The 21,031-nt window shown below is 41.1% G+C and overlaps 1 protein-coding gene across 7 annotated transcripts in view; it reads right to left on the minus strand.

Moving 5' to 3' along the window:
• The window catches only part of MCTP2 (multiple C2 and transmembrane domain containing 2), a 260,113-nt gene that overhangs the window by 65,290 nt on the left and 173,792 nt on the right, over window positions 1-21,031 (minus strand). For 6 of the 7 annotated variants that reach the window (XM_070775046.1, XM_070775043.1, XM_070775042.1 and 3 more), the window contains one exon: window positions 20,060-20,179. In XM_070775046.1, coding sequence (XP_070631147.1) covers window positions 20,060-20,179 — 120 coding nt within the window. Of the gene's footprint in view, window positions 1-6,547; window positions 17,036-20,059; window positions 20,180-21,031 lie in introns of those variants that run through there. The other variant, XM_070775048.1, reaches the window with a different exon arrangement.

Genomic DNA, 21,031 nt, shown 5'->3' on the forward strand with positions numbered 1-21,031 from the left:
GCCCTCCTTCAGGGGATCTTTCTGACCCAGGGATCAAACCTGTGTCTCCTGCATTGCAGGCAGATTCTTCACCGCTGTGCCCCCAGGGAAGCCCAATACACCAAAGAAGTTTACCAGATCAACACTGATTAACTGCCTATTTTATTGGGCATTGGAATATACCATTTCTGGTGCTTGTTTGGTATTGCCTTTATTTCTACAAGACATGCAATGATCTGGTCAGTTCATTGGGAGAAAATTCAAACTGGCTATCTTACCTTGTCTAATCTTAGTGACAAAAGTCCATCAATTAACTCTTGTTTTGGGTAAGAATAATCACAAGGGGTAGTTTATTCTCAATACTTTTGTAGAAAGATATCTGTATTATGTGTTTCTTGCTTTTATTATCTTCTATAACCGTTTAAATAAACAATGCATGTAATTTTCAAACTGCCAATGTCACAATTACATTAACTGAATATTTCTATGAAGAATGTAACTTATTCCATTCTGATTTAAGAGGACATCTCTACATAGAAAGCCCCTATAGTACTAGTATTAAATATGAATTAAAGACTTTAAGACTGTATTTTTCTAGATAGAGTTTTTGTTAACATTCATTTTCCCCTTTTGACTGTGTAATGGGATTTTTTTTTGAAAACATAAAAAAATAATTCTAACTTGCATTTATGCACATGTTTCTTACTAAATACATCATCTTTTCCCTCTTTTAAATATAAAGTATTTATAAAAATCCCATCATGTTATCGGCTACTCTACACTTTACATTTCTTGATGATTCTGCATAAATGGGAACAAGTCAAACAAGTACCCATAGCCTAATAAAAATCCCCACACCACTCACAAAGGCAGAACAACTAGTTTTAAAAATAGAAAAGCACTAAGTTAATGAAAGGAAAAAAAACATGTAATGTGCTGTAACTATTGGCTTTTTCCCCGAGAATGATAATTCCATAATGATCATAATATCTAGAACCAGATAATAAATTCCTCATTATGTGTTTTTGCCAAAGCTGGTAATTGAGCAGTAGAAAGTCTGATTTTGGTAAACACATCTTTCAAAGCCATCAGCAAAATATCTGCTCTGATTAAATGGAGGGAGGAAAAAAAACATCACACATTTATTTATTCCCCATAAATCTGGGCATCTCAAGGAGGTCAAGAAAAAATTATATTAAATGTACCGATAAGTGTCTCGTTCATTTCAGAGGCGTAATTATTGGCACTGTGGGCACCCTTGGTGGGAGAAGTCCAGTGGGGCTCTAATTGTACTCTAAGTGGACAAAGCATTCTCTACAAGTGTTCGCTGACTTTGCTCACATGAACGTCGAGCTGTAATTGTGACTAAAAACTTCAACACTGAAGACTTACTCCTTCATATTCATAGAAAGATTGGATCAGAATGAATACAGGAAAAATGCTCCAGGTAATAAAGCAAGTGTATCTAATTAGCATTAGCACAGTGACGGAATAAAGCAGTTCACTGTATTAACTTCCTCCACTTGCAGCTTTATTTCTGGCACTAAAATGAATCAGGGTTGCAATACACTCACATTAAGCCTGCAGTAGCTCTGTACGTGTTCAATGTGCTTAAAATAGACTAAGGTGCCTTAATTCGGAAAGCCTCCAACAGGGATTAGTGAGCGACGCTCTTTATAGCAAAGGACAGTTCCTTTAGGGAACGGAATAAGAATGTCTTGGATGGTCTCCCATTACTCGGATCAACTACCTATTTGCTTAATCAAAAAGAAGATTGTGCTTGTTTCAGAGCCACTAACAATAAAAAGGATGCCAAGTTTGGATCTTCCTTTCCCTTAAAAATGCTCTCAGGAGTCCTGAGTTTATTTTAATCCAAACAGATTTCTGACATCACTATAAACTGGGAAGAAACCTAAAATATGGTCTTTCAGCATGTATGTCCACACACACACTCATACACACACACTCACACACACACACACTCACTCATACACACACACACTCACTCACACACACACACTCACACACACACATTCATACACACAAAAACATACATACACACACACACTCATACACACACACTCATACACACACACTCACACACACACACTCATACACACACACACACATTCATACATACACACATGCATGCATATATACACACACACCCTCAAACATACACACACACACACTCACACATACACACACACTCATACACACACACTCATACATACACACTCATACACACACACACCCTCAAACATACACACACACACTCATATATACACACACACCCCCTCAAACATACACATACACACTCATACATATACACACACCACTCACACTCAAACAAGCTTCTGCCCACCAAAACAATAGCTCAAATCAAAGCCCAGCAAGTACAAATTCAATTTTTGGCCTCTTACGTTTAAAATCTGTCGCATCGTGTAAGCAAATGTGCCCAAAACAAGCACCAATATTCCTAAAACAAGCATGATCCTATTTAAAGATGCCGTGTGAATTTCAATGTTTTTCCTTTCAAACAAACAATAATAAGTTTAATGACACAAATAGAAAATAAAAGTCTTCCTCAGCTTTTTTAAGATCAGATCCATTTAAGTGCAGAGTGAAACTATTTTACAAGGCCCTTTAATATCCAAGAGGCAGATGTTCAGGTAAAAGCGAAGCCAGGAGATTGTTTATTTTAATAAAGCTATTATATGCTCCACTCCAAATTAGGAGTGGCATTGAGGCTAGGGCATGTCTAAACCATCGCCACCTGTTTGCCCTGAAAAATCAATTAAAGTCACACTTTCACAGCACGGCCTTTCTAACCAATAAAACTTAGACAGCTTCATCGTGAGACTTGAGTCGCTCAGAGGGAATGTACTTGAAACCTGAACCCTTAGTCTTACATTCCAGCCCTGCTTGCGTTCATATAAACCAACCACAGTAAAGCTAGCCTTCAGGGCCAGTGGGAGAAATCAGAGGGAGAAAGGGATGAAAACAGGAGAGAAGAAGAGATAGACTCTGACTCCCATTGGTTTCATACTGAGCATCACACCTCCTTTTGGTGAATTCCAGTAATTTCTTCAAAGGCTCTTCCCCTCCACCCTTTTTTTTTTTTTTCCTCCTTCAAAACAGAATTCTGGGCTACATTTTCTGTGCAAGAGAAGAGATCCAACTTTGCAAGTTGAAAGTAAGGGCAGGAAAGCCATCCCAAGTGTTTTAGTAATTAAACGAATATGCATAATGAACCATATGCCCAAAGGGCCTGTTCTTCATGTGGGCCAGATTTTTGTTTGAATTTTTAATTTTTATATACAGATGAAACATTCAGTGCAATCTACCAACAGTGCAAGGGAACATACAGGAAGAAAAAGTGCGAGGGACAGTCCACGCAGGAGCAGGCACGGGAGACCCGGGAGAAATTCTTTCCCGAAGATATTGATTCGATTGCTGTTTTCCCCCCTCGAGCAATAGTTCTCGTCATCTGCTCGGAGGCTTCAGGAGACGCATGTAACGCATACACTGACAGCTTTACACAATATGAGTAAAATACAGTGCCGTCAGCTGAAAAGTGTGAAAGTCCCGTGGGACAAACAAGGATTTCTTTAAAAAAAAAAAAATATCCATCTATAGCCATCATTCAGACTACCATCGCGATTTACAGGGAATTCTCCCAAGTCTCTCCTGGAAGCAACATAAATATTATATTGCAGGCTCTAGGCCACATATATTAGCAATCTGAACTGATCTAAGAGGAATTCTTATCTCTCAATGATGCAACTGTACATGATGGGCAGAAAATGCTCAGGGTGAAATGCAAGCTTGCCCTCCCCACTCCTCCAGCAAGGCTGACTATGAATTTAAGGAGTGCAATATGGTGCCTGCAACATACAGGGATTTCCTGCACTCCCATCGTGGAAGAATTGATAAAAGCTTCCTTTAAGCTTTTCAGTGTTATTTAGAAAATGCTGAGTTAAAATCAAAGCAATGTAAGAGATACAGAGTCTGATTAAAATTATCATCTCAGCTTTCGGACACCACACAAGAATAAGGAAGCATTCTTTAATGCAGAAAGGTGAGGTTTTAAAAAATAGGTTTGCACAACATATGAAATTTCCAGTGATGTTCTAGACAAAGTTACCAGGTCTATAACAGGTCTATTGTACATGCCTAATTCAAGATAAGTATTTCAGAACTGAGTGTGTGTATGTGTTTGTGTGTTGGTGGGGGAAGCAGCAGAGAGGAAATGCTAAAGTCCATTATTCTTTACATCTGCCTTTACCGGAAATAACTTCAATGCAAAATGCCACACTGGCCCTTATGGCATTGAGAAAAGATTATGAAAACAAATCTGATCAAAAGTCAAAGTGAAGCCCTGGACTTCTTTCAGCCCCCCTTTTCTGAACACGGACATGCTGTCGTTTTCACAATGTAAACACCAGCGATGGAATGCAAAGCATTTAAAGAGCAAGTCATAATGGAGCTGTAAATAACATCTCTCATTGCTTTCACTCTTAATTCAGAGTTTATGCCTTTGACACTGGCGAGGCTACTTGATCTAGTGGTCTCAGCGGAAAGACAGATAAACTTCAACTGCAGGCAGAAGACAAAAACTGACAAGGAGCATCACCTTTCCTGACTGTTTAAATCCTTTAAGGAAGTGTTGGAGCAATTAGAGAGGGAGTGTAATCTTTGCAGAGTGCATTAACACTCTCCGACCTCCCAGACAATAGATCAGACCTCAGACACATAATGCTTCCCTAAGGCTTTTTAGCCAGTATATTTGATCTCTTAGTCACTGCGTGCGTGTGACTATAGGTATCATCCACGTAGAAGGCATTATTCTACTGCCCACTGCCTCTGACACGGGAAGGTAATCAAGCAAAAAGCAGGAAAATCACCATAATCCATAGCAGTACTTCCTGCATCTTTAAGATGTGGGGCGTGTGGTTTACGGGTGAGTCTAGACTTTAGGAAAATCATCTTTCACCATTCTCTTATTATTTTTTCTTAAGCTACAGAGTTCATTCTGTAAAAGTGAATTTGTTTTATATGGATGCGTGTGTGTGTGGTGGGGGACGACCTCCAAAGCACTGGATGCTCTTTGTCTATAATATGAACTTCAGAATAGATTCGTTGAGAAAAACACGTGTGATAAACAACACTGTAATATGCAAAAGAAAGCAAAGGGAGGAAGTCATATAAACTCCTTGCACTGCAAGCTTTTAAATCTTCATCTATCCTGTAGGTTACATGGCAAGACACACTGTTAAGGCAGTAACCTATTTCCTGATGAACACATCCTGTTGCAACTGTTAATCTCACAGTAGAAGCTTGGCTTTTACCATTTATTATAAACATTTTCAAGAACTGCTTACCACGATATATTTTTTAATGGATTAGATTTGTGGTCAGTTGCTAACAGAGCAAAGAACTGAATATTCTTTACGTGAAAGCAGAAAAATAGGTTTTCCGAGAGTCTGACTTGCTATCCTGATGAGTAATTGGAACAGCAATTGAAATAGAATATAAGAAGGCTAGAAGGTTTCTTTTCTCTTCCCTTTTCCCCCCCTTTTAAGAAATTCTATATTTAAAAGTACAGCATACAAGACCTTGTAAGTTCTGAACTTCACCACAAGACTTAGCGAAGTTCAGGAGAGAGACAAAGACTGAATTTCACACAATTTGCTCGAGACTATCATAGCTGTCTGTTGATGACACTCAACATCTACAGCCTAAAGCATTTAAACCAAAATAATTACATTTTCTGGAATCAAGGCAGTTCCCCTTGAAAATGTGCACTGCAAAGGTTTTTTAAATGAGGCTACATGAAAAGAGGAGAGCTGAAAATTAGCTTTATGTTTAAGCAAATCACTTTAGAGTTTGCATCTTCAAACCCAAACTTAAGGAAAAATGGCAAATGAAAATATATATTCACAAAAAGCAATTTAAGAACTTTTGAACGTTAACTAGTAGGGAAGAAATATCTACTGAATGTTTTAACTTTGCTTAAACAATGCCTGATATCTAAAATGAAATAATTAAAATAACTAAAAACTGTTATCATATCCACTATACAATTTCTTGGAGAAGGAACTGGCAACCCACTCCAGTATTCTTGCCTGGAGAATCCCAGGGACGGAGGAGCTTGGTGGGCTGCCGTCTATGGGGTTGCGCAGAGTTGGACACGACTGAGCGACTTAACAGAGGCAGCACACAATTTCTAGTGTTCTCACAACAAATTGTTTATGTTGTGTTTTTATTGCTGGGTAAAATAAATAGCCTGTGAGTCCTCTCAGATTAAAACTACCCTTCAACAACTGGCTACGGAAGAAAATGCCCTATGGAAGCAACTGATTTTATCTTTTGACACACAAGAGGGTTCCCAAGTGGCTCAGTGGTAAAGTATCTGCCTGCCAATGCAGGAGACACAGGTTCACTCCCTGAGTTGGGAAGATCCTCTGGAGGAGGAAATTACACACAAGAAAACATACACATGCACACACACACACACACACACACACACACACACACACACCACTAAACTTATGCAACTTAGCACTCAATAGCAAAAGACTTTATAAACCTAACCAATGGTACAGGCATCAAATTTTAGCTACAGGCTAAGAAAAGTAAAACAAAAAATTTTTAAAAGAGGCTTAAAATGGTTATTTGCCATATAAAATCTGTACCAGTTCAGCAGTAACCTAGATCTTATCTCTTGTGCATATACAGATGAACAAGCCACAGAATATCCGAGAAAATTTTTATAAAAACAGAGATTACATAACATGCGTATTCGAATTTTTTCTAATGTAATGATTTCTGCCTGTAGAGGACTCTATCAAATTAAAAATAAATTACCAAAATTAAAATCCCCAAGAAACTGCACAGAAATTTACTTTGGGACTTTTATCATTTATGAGTTTCTATCGCCACCTGCAGGACTGTCTTTAAGTAAACTCCAACAATGGAAAGGCTATCTGGTATTCTTTTTTCTTTTCCTTTCTCCTCTTCCTCCTCTCCCAATTCCCTCCTCTTCCCTTCCTTGGGTGTGGTCATGAATGTGTGTATGCATATGCACTATATTTCCAGGCAACCAATTATTTTTCCCTTGAAACATGTCCATTACTAAAAGTTTAAAGATCACCAATGAAATGCAAAATAAAATTTACAGAAAGCAGCAAAGTTGACTGAGGCCTAGGTAGCTAATTTTTTAACAGCTAAACACACATCACATCTTCCTATTCTGAAAAGTAGAAACTGGAGGAGAAACAAGTCTGTGGAAATGTCCTCAATGTGAGGCCTTCAACACTTTCCAAGGAAAGGCTCTTTTATTACGGAATAGTTGAAAATAAAGTTTACAGGTGCATGTTCCTGGCTTGTACCAGGGCAGAAGAAATGTTGCTGTTTGCAAATTCATACTTAGTATTCTGCTGCTCTTTAAAACAAGAGACAAATGCGAGACAATATTTCACTAAAAGTGTTCAGTTCAGTCACTCAGTTGTGTACTCTTTGTGACCCCATGGACTGCTGCACGCCAGGCTTCCCTGTCCATCACCAACTAACTCCTGGAGTTTGCTCAAACTCATGTCCATTGAGTCGGTGATGCCATCCGACTCATCCTCTGTCGTCCCTTTCTCCTCCTGCCTTCAATCTGAAAGTGTTGCTGTAGCCTAATAAAGTGAGAACAAGTTGAAGAGCAGAAGTCACAACTTAAACACCCAGAACATGCAAACACTGATGATCATCCTCCTCGGTTTCACCCCCAGCAGCAGCACTGTCCCCATCAAGTCCTGCTGAGGAACACTCATCTGCTGTAAGCAAAGGGGCAGTCAAGGACTTCCCTGGTGGTCCAGTGGATAAGAGTCCACCCACCAATGCAGGGGTCACAAGTTCGATCCCTGATCTGGGAAGATCCCACATGCCACGGGGTACCTAAGCCTGTGCACTACAACTACTGAAGCCCGAGCTCTAGAGCCCACATGCGACAACCGCTGAGCCCGCGTGCCCAGCACCTGTGCTCACAGCAGAAGCCCCCACGAGAAGCCCGAGCCCCACACGAGAGAGCAACTCCCATACGCTGCAACTCGAGAAAGCTCACGGGCAGCAAGGAAGACCCAGTGCAACTGAAAATAAAAACAAGTCAATAAATAAACAATTTTTTACAAAGACAAGAAAAGGGTCAGCTAAGCCCACACCAAGTAACATTATAGATATTTGTTCCTCCACGGCATATTGCCCCTCTGGATAGCGACTCTCCAGACGCGTATTTTCCAAAGGTAAGACTTGCAGAAAAGTGTGTTTTTAAAGAACTTTTAATAGCGCAATCTGTGGACACTGTGTAGATACAGTTCATACTCATGAAATGAAACCATCACTGCAAAATTTATGACCACCCAAGCCACACATTGTGAAAATGGCATCAGGGCTGACGATCCTCCATTCTAAAACCCAGGAGGAAAAAATCACTCTCCCAATCCTTCAGTTTCTTCCCCTGTGAAAGAACATAGAGCTCCATGCTTTTCCAGACTTAAAATTGTAGCCATGGGGGTCTCGCTTTAGTACCAACCGAGCTAAGGAGTGTATTCCTTTCTTTTTACTTTTCCTTGACAAAATCAAGTATCTCTGGCAGTGAGTTAAAACCAAAATTTTAAAAAGCGAGGACAGAAATAGGCAAGTCTATTTTTAGGGGCCCAAAAACATGGATCTGGGTTATAAGAAAATCCCAAGGAGACTAAAATAGTCAGTAAACATTGAACAGGAATGGGGTTTAGATGATGACATAATAACCAGACTTTTTTATTTAGCTGTCTTCCTATATTTTAAAATAAAAGTGGGAGAGACAGTATCAGTCCAATTAAAACATCACCCCCCCCCCAAATTAGCTCTATTATTTCAAAGGCCAATGACATGACTCCAAGCTCAGCAGAGAAGGAGCAAAACACACCTTCCTGAATTATAAATCAAATGGCAAAACTACAATACAATATAGTAAACCCTGACCAGACCACAAAGAAGGCTTCTCTCTATACACATCAGATCAGGCAGCTCGAATGATTACCATGCTCTCTTGTAACTGTCATCTGTGGTGGGTCTAATTACAGGCTGCCCGGCGAGCATGCCCACATCACACAGCAATAAAAGGGCCAGCGGCTCGCGGAGCCCAGCCAGACAACGGAGAGCACGCGCCACCTAATGGGGAGCCTCGAAGATCAGCCAGAGACACTAATAAAGATGACAGCTTCCAAACAAATGACAAAGCTTGGACCACCAAAAAGGCAATATCGAATTAGCTGGAAATGCAAGTGCTGAGCGTGGTTCTTCAACAGGTCAGAACTGAAGCAGGAAACCGGTCCTGTGTTCAGACACACGAGCACTCTACTCCTCTCTGCCCAAGCCCTCTCTTTTATTTCGAAATCTCCTTTTCCGTTTTTGCATCACACAAAATGTTTGCACATCCAGGTGTCATATATAGAAACAGATTAGGGGGGGACGCACTTGGCTCTGTAAGAATCAAAAATAAAATCCCTGCAGATTCAGGGGCTGTGGATCTGGGTTAGAGATTTGCCAGTCCCCCTCCTCCTCCCCCAGTTTTCCTACCCATGTCTTGTGGCCATTTAGCTGCAAATCAGCACCAGCCCCCACCCAACATGGATAGCCTTGAGAAAAAGTTGAGAAAACATACATCCAAAAACATTACAATGAAGCTATTTTTGGCTGTTTCTGAATCTTACCCTCTGGTGGGGTCACGGGTTGCTAAGGTCAGAATAGTAACTGGACTACAAACAGTATCTGATAACAGATGGTGTGCATGAGTTCCAGTACTCTTCTAAGAAGCATTGATTTGATGCCTGCAGTATACTCAATCCCCAGATAAGCAGTAAGGATGGGTACACAGATAAAAGACTGGGCCTCTGTCATTCAGTCCATAGCTCACAATGCCCTAACACAATCCTTCAATAATACGGCTAAGTTACACTGAGTTTCTTAAGCATATGACATTACCCTGAAATATTAAAATAAACCCCCCCTTTTTGATACAAAGAACATAATTTATTAGGTCAAACATGAAAAGTACTATCATAGCCTGAAAGATAGAACCCCATGATTTGGCATTTGGCATTTCCATGCACATTAATCAGCCCTAGAGACAGCTGACTCTTAAACATTAATTACATAACACAGAAGACAATGCTTTGCATTTCAACCCCATCCTCAAACAGGTTCTTCACAACCTTTGCAATGAAACAGCAACCGTGTGTCTGTGTGCACACTTGTACCCACTTCAGTGAAGTTTTTCTCTGAGTTAGGGCAGCAACACCCAGCCTCTCAATAGCTATATCAGCTAATAATTCCTATCCACATTTGTTCAGTTCAGTTCAGTTGCTCACTCGTGTCCGACTCTTTGTGATCCCGTGAATTGCAGCACGCCAGGCCTCCCTGTCCATCACTAACTCCCGGAGTTCATTCAAACTCACGTCTATCGAGTTGGTGATGCCATCCAGCCATCTCATCCTCTGTCGTCCCCTTCTCCTCCTGCCCCCAATCCCTCCCAGCATCAGAGTCTTTTCCAATGAGTCAACTCTTCATATGAGGTGGCCAAAGTATTAGAGTTTCAGCTTCAGCATCAGTCCTTCCAAAGAACACCCAGGACTAATCTCCTTTAGAATGGACTGGTTGGATCTTCTTGCAGTCCAAGGGACTCTCAAGAGTCTTCTCCACCACCACAGTTCAAAAGCATCAATTCTTCGGTGCTCAGCTTTCTTCACAGACAAACTTTCACATCCATACATGACCACTGGAAAAACCATAGCCTTGATAGACGGACCTTTGCTGGCAAAGTAATGTCTCTGCTTTTCAATATGCTCTCTAGGTTGGTCATAACTTTCCTTCCAAGGAGTAAGCATCTTTTAATTTCATGGCTGCAATCACCATCTGCAGTGATTTTGGAGCCTAAAAAAAGTCTGACACTGTTCCCACTGTTTCCCCATCTATTTCCCATGAAGTGATGGGACCAGATGCCATGATCTTAGTTTTCTGAATGTTGAGCTTTAAGCCAACTTTTTCACTCTCCTTTTTCACTTTCATCAAGAAGCCACATCTGTAGCTCACTTCATATGTTTAAAAATATTTGTTATTATTACTTAATTTTCTCTCTAAAGTGCAAGTTTAATTTTTCTTATGGTGTGCTTTAATAATTAAAAGGTTACCACTTTGGCTTCAAGTATAAGAGGAGCACACTGGAGGTAAGATAAGGGAAAGAAAGAAAGGGAGCAGCAAAAGAGGGGGGAAGGGATGCTGGGGTGCAGGTGGATGCGGTGAGAAGGGAGGGAGGGACAGAAGGAGGGAGGGAGAGAAGAGAAGAGGAATCCACCAGGCTCCTCTGTCCACAGGATTCTCCAGGCAAGAAAGAATACTGGAGTGGGTTGCCATGTCCTCCTCCAGGGGATCTCTCTGACCCAGGGATTGAACCTGCATCTCCTGCGTTGGCAGATGGATTCTTTACCACTGAGCCACCAGGGAAGCCCAGGATAGATGGACAGGGGACTTACTATGATCATTTCATCTCTGCATCTCAATATCTAACACTGGACAGACAACAGTTGTGGAAAGGGAGGGAGGGAAGCAAGGAAGGAGGGAGACAGGCAAGCTTGAAGGAGGCCGTGAAACGCGGCCCGGGTCGAGGACTGACATGGTCACTGAAGTCTTTTCTTTCTCTAAGATTTAAGTTCCGAGAGTCAGGATCAAGTTCAATTTAACAGTAGGGTATCTCTAGACAGCAGAGTGAACTAGACTGAATTCTCTGGACTCTGCAAAGGACAACAGTCTCTAACCAGAAAATTCAGAGAAGGTGAAAAAGTGTGTGCTTACAAATACCTCCCAAGAGAAAGCACAGGAAAGCTACTGGGTAGAGATAAGAGAGTCCCCACCAGGGGCTGCACCTACCAGAACCATTCACTCATTACCCACAGGGCCATGTGAAGACTGACAACATACGCTGTTCCAGAATTTTAAAAAATTAAGACCTAATGCTTACTAGTCAAAATGGGGATGCTCCAAAATACCAACTGATTTCATTCAGTATAGCTAGAATTCTGTCTGGAAATGTAATTCAATTATGAAATTGAAAATATAAACATGAAATATGCTAAACTAGCTAAGAGTGTCCTTTTAAATTTTCAACAGATAATCTTTTAATGCAATTACTGTAATTTTATTAAATGGCATAATTAGTTAATGCCTGAGAAGATGTCAATAGAAGGTGCAATTATGTTGTAAAAAATTACAATCACAATGTACAATAATGGATTGTTCTTATGAAAAAAATTGCTGAAAAAGAACTTTACGGTATTTCTGAAAGTATGTTAGCTAGTCCTCTGTGAAAAGGAAGATTTTGGAGATCATGTTAAATAGAAAAATAATAAACTGGCACATATCTTAAGCATCCTATGTAACATACCTAGAGATGTTTACATATAAGTATATGTTTTTGTAGCATTTAAGATGCCTAATTTTTTTTTTCCAAGACAAAATGGTGATGGTAACTGTGATTTTTTTTTTTTTTTTTATAGTTGATTAACAAGGTTGTGATAGCTTCGGGTGCACAGCAGAGCAACTGGGCCATACACATGCATACACATGCATCTATTCTCCCCAAACTGCCTTCCCATCCAGGCTGCCACCTAACATTGAACAGAGCTCCCTGTGCTAGACAGTGTGACCAGCACTATTTTAATAGGCCAATCTGAAAACAAACGTCCATTGTAGTCATTTGTACCAAAGCAAATTCAATCTGAATCCTGTGGGCGACAGAAGGGGCACTTCTCTAGGTCTCATGAAGTTTTTTCAAACTGTTCTCAGAAAACATTCAGCAGTATAACTTTTTGCTTCCCAAATGCCCTCTGCTTTTCAGTGCCGTGTGTGTGTGTGTGTGTGTGTGTGTGTGTGTGTGTACACACACTCATGCATGATGGAAAGGTTTGTTCTGTTACAGTTGCTGTTGTTTTTCAGTTTCAACGTGAAATCGTTTCACACTTCTCAAAATTATAGGATCCCTAAAAGCTAAGAATTCTGTATGTGTTAAGTAGAAGCTAGCAGTTTGAAAGTGGAGAACTGTATTTTAACCTCATGGCGGGGGGGGGGGGGTTGATTGATGCTTTAAGTTATATATCATATTGCAGGACCTGTCAACTCTGAAGAATTAATTCTTCAGTTACTTACAATCAAGAAATACAGGAAAAAAGTCACAGATGTTAAAAGCATAGCTTTATGAAGATACCCATTGATATATGGTAGACTTAGATTGCTTTTTAACATCAAAGATCCAAGTAAAAATTTAATAAATAAGGAATCCATCAAAAATGCCCCACAGACTTCTCTCCCTGATACAAGAGGTAAGTGCCTGAAAGATCGGTGGAAAGACAAAACTATATAAGTACAATTTTTTTTTAACAGCATTGGGAGATCTTTGCTATTTAAAATAATCTTCTGATGATGCCAACTGTCAAGCAAATATTTCCTGTCATATGAAAAAATCAATGTATTTATGCCATGATACAACCTTAGGTCTTTTTATAGACAAATACTGGGGCTTGTAAAATACAGTTACCTAAGAGAAAAACAAAAACTCAGACAAATGATTGAACAGTATAAGTTCAATATCAAGATACAAAATTATCTTTTTAAAAAAAATTCAATTCCTTTTAACTATCATCAAATAATGCGTTTGCACTAGACATGGGAATATACACTAGAAATATGGGCCCTCCCACACTAGAAAATCAGGCTAATGCCTCTGAAAGCTATGGCTTTAAGATATTCTGTAATAATATACTAATGTAGACAGTCACTCTTCTTGACTCCTAGCCTTTATTCTGAACAACTTGAAATACCTGAAGAAAATCTGAAAAGAACAGATTTCTTCCATGGTTTCTTCCTTCGGTTCTTTTCACTCTTCACTCCCTCCTCAAAAACCTTTCTACATCATCTAAGAGCTTCCTTCAAAAGCGGGAAAAGATAACTCAGTCCTCAATTGGGGGCTTAGTCTAGAACCAAGCACTGAGGTTTTCCAGACCATGAAGCTGAATTCCAAGGATGTCATAAGCATGTGATTCCCACAGTCAGGGACGTCCCCCAAAGAGGCTACAGACATTTCCACCTTTCGCTTCTTTTATTCCAGCTCTTGTGAATATAATGACTATATCTGAGAATTATTCTTACCCATATATTGACGCTTTCTTTCTCCCAAAGCATCTTGGGATAGGCTTAATTCCCATTCATAATATCTAGATACATATAGGAAGTGACTCATATGGTTGTTCCTGGAATTACTATGTGACTGTGTGGTGCTAAGTCACTTCAGTCTGACTTTTTGCAATACTATGGACTGTAACCCGCCAGTCTTGTCTGTCCATGGGGTTCTCCAGGCAAGAATACTGGAGTGGGTTGCCATTCCCTTCTTCAGGGGATCCTCCTGACTCATTGATCAAACCCAGCCCTCTTACCTCTCTTGCATTGGCAGGCGAGTTCTTTACCACTAGCGCCACCTGGGAAAAGTCATTATCTATCTATCTATCTATCTAAATACAAGGACCACAATTCACGTATTTGGCTCTAAGGACAAGGATCCTGGATTCAAGGGTCCTTGAAATACAAAGACTACAATCACTGCATCTTTGGCATACATAAGAGGCAGTGTTGCCCAATGGTTAAGTGCAAGGACTCTAAATTCTGATGATCTGAGTTGAAATCTCAGCTCTGCCTCTTAAAAGCATATGAGCTCTGTCCCGTTATTATTAAACTTTATTTAACCTCCATTTAACCTCCATGGGCTCATTTTTCTTACCTGTAAAAAGAGGGAAATACTGTAATTGGCGCCTACACCTGGCAGGTTGTTGTAAGAACTAAACGAATGAACAGTTATGACATGCTTAGGACGGTACCTGACACGCAGTAAATACTGAAACAACATGAGCCATTAGTTGTCCCTAGAGTTCAAAATCCGTGACTGGGAATGATCATGAGCATGCATATAAAACACCATGTATATTTTAAAAATCCATTCATATGGAAATATACAGATGTGCTTCTTCTAGACATGATACTTCAGCTACATGTGGCCTCTGTCAATAAGCTGACACCTCATATGAACTTGTCTTTTAATTAGAGAAACTAGACTGTGAAATTTTGAGTGAAAAACAATTTAACTTAAAACATGTCAAGCTCAGAAAATATAGTAAGAAAAAAAATCTAGAAAACTTAGGGGAGGAAGAAAGACTCAAAAGCAGTAATGAGCAAGATTTCCCCTAATTATCCTAACAACAACAACAAAAAAAAAACCCTCAAGCCTATAGAAGTATGATATAGAATTTGACTGCTGTAAAAAAGTTCACATTCAATGACCTACTGTACAGCACAGGGAACTATACTCAGTGTCTTGTAATAACCTATAAGGGAAAAGAATCTGAAAAAGAATAGACATATATACATATAACGGAATCACTTTGATATACACCTGAAATTAACACAATATTGTAAATCATTGTAAAACTATACTTCAAGAAAAATTAAAGGAAAAGTCCACAATTAACTTCTCACAATAACAATGAATTAAACAGTATACAGCAACATTCACATAGCAGGTGTCAGGGAATTAAAGATAACTTTCTTCTTTTAGTATGGGGAATAGAACCACCCATCTTACATGGAGAGGGGATTCATCCCCAGTGGGGTAGGTTGATGCTTAGACAGCGTAAAAAGATACATTTCCTCATGTTTGTTCATCTACTTCTGACTGGATACCACATGGACCTAGATTTTCTTTTTCTCCTGTGATTCTGGACCTAGATCTCAACAGGCTGCTTTCCTTTAACTCCCGCTTTCAACAAGATATGATATATTCATATACACATCCACAGGATTCCTTAGAAAATGTATGGCTTGCTTTCATAATGTCTTAAAATTAACAGCCAGAATATCCTAAACATGATCCTATAACATTCCTGCTTTTTATCAGCTGAAAATAGACACACAGACATGATGTTAGTAATGCAGCTTTATGTTATCTGACAAAACAGAAGTGAACAAAAATTCCTAGAGCTCTGCCCTTAGCTTGCAGTGCTGCACCTCTAGGGGAAGGACAAGCCCCAGTGGAGACTGGTTCAACCAACCCGGTTCTTTTCACATCTGGGCAATGAACCCTCAAACAGCACTTATCCTAATTTCTAACAGAGAAAGGCTTCTACATGCAGTCCTACTGTTAAATAAATCCTCGCCTTAAGACCTTGCTTCAGGGATTTCCCTGGTGGCAAAGTGGTAGAGGATCCATCTTGCCACATGGGGGACGTGGGTTTGATCCCTGGTCAAGGAACTAAGATCCCACAAGCCAGAGCAACTAAGCCCGAGCACACAACAAGAGAGTTCAGGGGCTGCCTCGAAAGGTTCTGCATGACACAGCGAAGACCCCAAATGCTGCAACTAAGATCCTACAGGGCCAAATAAATGAATAATTTTTTTTTAAGAAATTAAATTTTGCCATACATCAACATGACTCCGCCACGAGTGTACATGTGTTCCCAATCCTGAACCCCCCTCCATGTATGGCAAAACCAATACAATATTGTAAAGTAATTAGCCTCCAATTAAAATTTTAAAAATTAAATTAAAAAAAAAAAAAGACCTTGCTTCAGACAGCACAAAAATTGTTGTGCCCCTGTAACATCAGGGCAAGTGGAAGAAGCATGAATTAAGGCATCACACAGATGAATCAAGACCAGGAGCAGAAGTCTGTCTTCAGCAGACTGTAGGAGAATGTTTGTACCATACCCGCCAAGACAAATATGATATTCCCAAGAGGGGATGGGAGGAGGCAGGCCAGGCTTCAGCATTACAGTCTCCCCTCCTCCCTGTCTGGCCCAGGTCACCAGGGGACCCAACATTCGGCAGAAAACCACCCTGAAGGGAGCCCTCCTGAGTCAGGGACACGGCCAGTGGCACCCCCTGGGGGTGGCTTCCCCCATCAGTCCTCCACAAGCAGCTGATGTTAAGTCTGTAAGCAAGAGACACAAAAGCAAAATGTCTTTCGAAAAATAGGAAGGCTCGGCTACCCATAATCTTATTAAAAAAATAAATAAGGGAGGCTACGACACATTTTATATTTTATCCTAATAATGCATTTTCTTTAGGTGTTCTCGTGTTGAGGAGCATAAATGGTTTTGGAGTGACCATCATGATGGTAGCGACAAAAACATTCTTGAATGAAATCACACATCCGCAGCTTAGGGAAGGGAGATACGCACGTCTACATCTGCAGTATCTCTTGAGATCTGCCATGGCTGGTCAGGGTCAATGTGAGACAGTCATTCAAAAGTCGAACTCCAAAGGACAACAGAAAATTAAGTGTATCTGAGTGAAGCTCTCAAGACAACCCAGAGAGAGAGAGGGGACGCATGTATCACTGGTAATTGACTCTGCATTTTTCCAGTGAGGACCAGCAGAAAACATCCCCTTTTCCACACCGCCAGTGGGGCCTCTCACAGTCCTGGATGCCCCCAAGGGATTCCTGCAAAATCACATTTTGGCAAACCAGCAAGAAGAGCACCCCTGTATCTTTCATTCCGTGGGACTGAGGGGTGTTCAAAGACCTTGTGCCAGCCTGAGCCTGGCAGCCAGGCTGGCAGGGGACTCTGCAATGTGATGTCGGCAAGCAGGGTTCACTCAGGTCGCAGGCACTGCAGAAGCGGCCCCGCTGCCAAGGCTCACTTCCCGGGTAGAAGCCCCCTCCATGAAACAACTTACTTCTATTCACTTGTGGTGATCTTTCTTCAGATCACGCTGACAGCCCATTAATCATTTCTGTCACCCCCTACATAATCCAGTGCAACAGATCTCTTGTTTTTCTAAAAATCCCAGTGCCAGAAACTAAGCTCCAGAAAGGGGAAACCCTTTCCTCTTCCCAGCGGCCGGCCCTGGTGCTGAGTGCAAGAAGCCACCAGAAGTGGTAACTGTTGCCCGGAATCACAGAGAACGTTCCCTGGAAAGTTTGTAAAGAGAATTCAGGTGGGAAACAGAGTCAGGGAGGCTGAAGAGGAGCAGCCACCAGCTGAGGGGGAACGTGAGAAAGGAAAGTGGGTGAATCGACCCCCAAAGTCAGATAGGGATTAAAGAAACCCTTCTTCAGGGTGTAACCAAGGCCAATTGGTTGGGCAACTTTAAACCAAAGAAAAAGGACGTTAAAGGCCAACGCTGCAGCCGTCACAGAACTTCTGCCTCCCAAACCAATGAAAAACTAGCATTAACTAAGGACAAAATAGAATGAGCCCCAATGGCTGAGAAAAGGCCTCTTGCGGAGCCAGTACACTGCTTACGTAATAAAAGTGGAAGTGACTTTGAACCCACTGACCTCTGGGACTGACTGTTTTTTTTCATGCAGATATGCCTGGTAGGTAGGAATGAGCCTAATGATAGGACGCAGGGGACAGAAGAGCCACGATCGTGACTCGACTGCTCACACAGGCATTAGGTCACACTGGGACCTGTACAGGGGACAGGAGTTAATTACATCACACAGGGGTCCCCAACATCTGGGATCTAATGCCTGATGACCTGAGGTGGAGCTGCTGTAATAAGAGAAATAAACCGCACAATAAATGTGATAAACTTGAATCATCCTGGAACATCCCCCCACCATCCACCCCTGGTCCACAGAAAAACTGTCTTCCATGAAACCAGTCCTTGGTATCAAAAAGGTTGGGTACCACTGGCACAATACAGAAGGCGCAAGAAGAGCAGCTGAGCGCCTGTTTTCTTTTCTTCCTCCTCCCACGCCGGATGCTACCAATCTGATCAATGACAAGCTCCTTTACAGACAAGGGAGGATGCCCCAAGATGCAAAGTGAGGACGCTGTGCTATTAATAACTCTCAAGTCCCTACTAGATTCTGGGACTCTCGGAGGTTGACCCAGGTGGTTTGAAGATCACGTGCAGGTCTGAGATTCTGTGATTTTAGCACACTCATAAGGAAGGGCCGATGGTATTATAAAAGTGTATTTCACAGACATCATGGTTCTCCTCAGTGCTGTTGAGTCAACTTGTAGTAATCAGTTATGACTCAAGAGGTTTGATATGAACATATGTTTTTCATACCAAAGTCTGTCAATGATTTACTTAAAACATAAATTACAGCAAGGCAGTCTTCATTTAGTCATGTGATTTTTCATCTGCCATTTTTCAAAAAACATAAGCACTTATGGGCACAGAAGGAGAGAAACAGACCTATGTAGTGATTAAACAAATGGCCCCAGGAACATTCAGAGTCACGCTCGACTCATTGTCACAGTCCATGGAATTCTCCAGGCCAGAATACTATAGTGAGTAGCCTGTCCCTTCTCCAGGGGATCTTCCCAACCTAGGGATCGAACCCAGGTCTCCTGCATTACAGACGGATTCTTTACCAGCTGAGCCACAAAGAAAGCCCAAGAATACTAGAGTGGATAGCCTATCCCTTCTCCAGCAGATCTTCCCAACCCAGGAATTGAACAAGGGTGTCCTGCATTGCAAGTGGATTCTTTACCGAGTTACCAGGGAAGTCTATCAAGAGATAGTATATGAGTATGAGTTGGGTGGCTCAGTGGGTAAAGAATCTGCCTGCAGTGCAGGAGACCCAGGTTTGATCCCTCGGTTGGTCACCCACTCCAATATTCTTGCCTGGGACAATCCCATGGATAGAGGAGCCTGGAGGGCTACAGTCCATGGAGTTGCAAGAGTTGGACACGACTGAGTGACTAAATCATGAGTTGGGTAAGTTAAGGGATTTCCAAGGATAAATCTGATAAGGATGGTCTTAGAAAGAAACCTCCTACATAGTCTCCTATGTCTCCTACATAATATATTGTAAGAAGGTGGCTGTATATCCTTTATTGTTTAAGTTTCCTTACTGGTATAAACTTCAGCTTTGCTGAATGTGCACCATTCTGTTTCATCTAAGTACAATAAAACCCATCTGCCTTTGGATTTGGGACTCAGAGTAAATAATCTGAATTTTTTTTTTTTAATAAAAAAAAAGGAACCTTACCACGAATGCTACTGTACTTCTCAGCGTGGATTCCCACTGGAAGCAGCTTTTAAGGAACTGTATTGTATTCCATATAGCCATGGTGAGTCTCTTCACTCGGTCTACATCTCTGGATAAGATCTAATTAAAAAAAAATGGAAAACAGGGAATGAGATTTACACACTTCAATTATTCTCTTTAGACCAGACGGCTTGGTCATTTGAATTATATTCTGTATAGCCAATAATTAACAAAACAATAAAGAAGAGTCCTAAAATTTTTCTAGAATTCATTTTTAAAATATGACCATTCAGGGAGGAAAAGAGAATCCAATGCATTTTATAGCTCCTTTAAAGGAGAACTGCTGCTGCTGCTGCTGCTAAGTCGCTTCAGTCATGTCCGACTCTGTGCGACCCCATAGACAGCAGCCAACCAGGCTCCCCTGTCCCTGGGATTCTCCAGGCAAGAACACTGGAGTGGGTTGCCATTTCCTTCTCCAATGCATGAAAGTAAAAAGTGAAAGTGCAGTCGCTCAGTCGTGTCCGACTCTTCGCGACCCCGTGGACTGCAGCCTACCAGGCTCCTCCGTCCATGGGGTGTTCCAGGCAAGAGTACTGGAGTGGGGTGCCATAAAGGAGAACAGGCTGTTTCAATAATGTTCAACACAAAACTGAGCTGGTAAAAAATACAGCCATCAGGCATGTGATGTGTGTGAATTTGTGTGTGTGTGTTTAAGAGAGATAGAGAGAATAGAGTGAGGACTTGTGCTGTTCAGTTTTTAGTTTGGAAGGAACTGGGTAGTTTTAGTAGAAATCTCATATATTCTAGCTCATCACATCTAGAAGAAAAAGTCTATAAAGCTCCAATCCTTTGGCTACCTCATGGGAAGTGCCAACTCACTGGAGAAGACCCTGATGCTGGGAAAGACTGAGAGCAGGAGAAGGGGGTGACAGAGGAAGAGATGGTTGGAAGGCATCACCAGATCAATGAACA

Source organism: Bos indicus, chromosome 21 (genome assembly GCF_029378745.1).
Source record: "Bos indicus isolate NIAB-ARS_2022 breed Sahiwal x Tharparkar chromosome 21, NIAB-ARS_B.indTharparkar_mat_pri_1.0, whole genome shotgun sequence".
Taxonomy (NCBI): Eukaryota; Metazoa; Chordata; class Mammalia; order Artiodactyla; family Bovidae; genus Bos; species Bos indicus.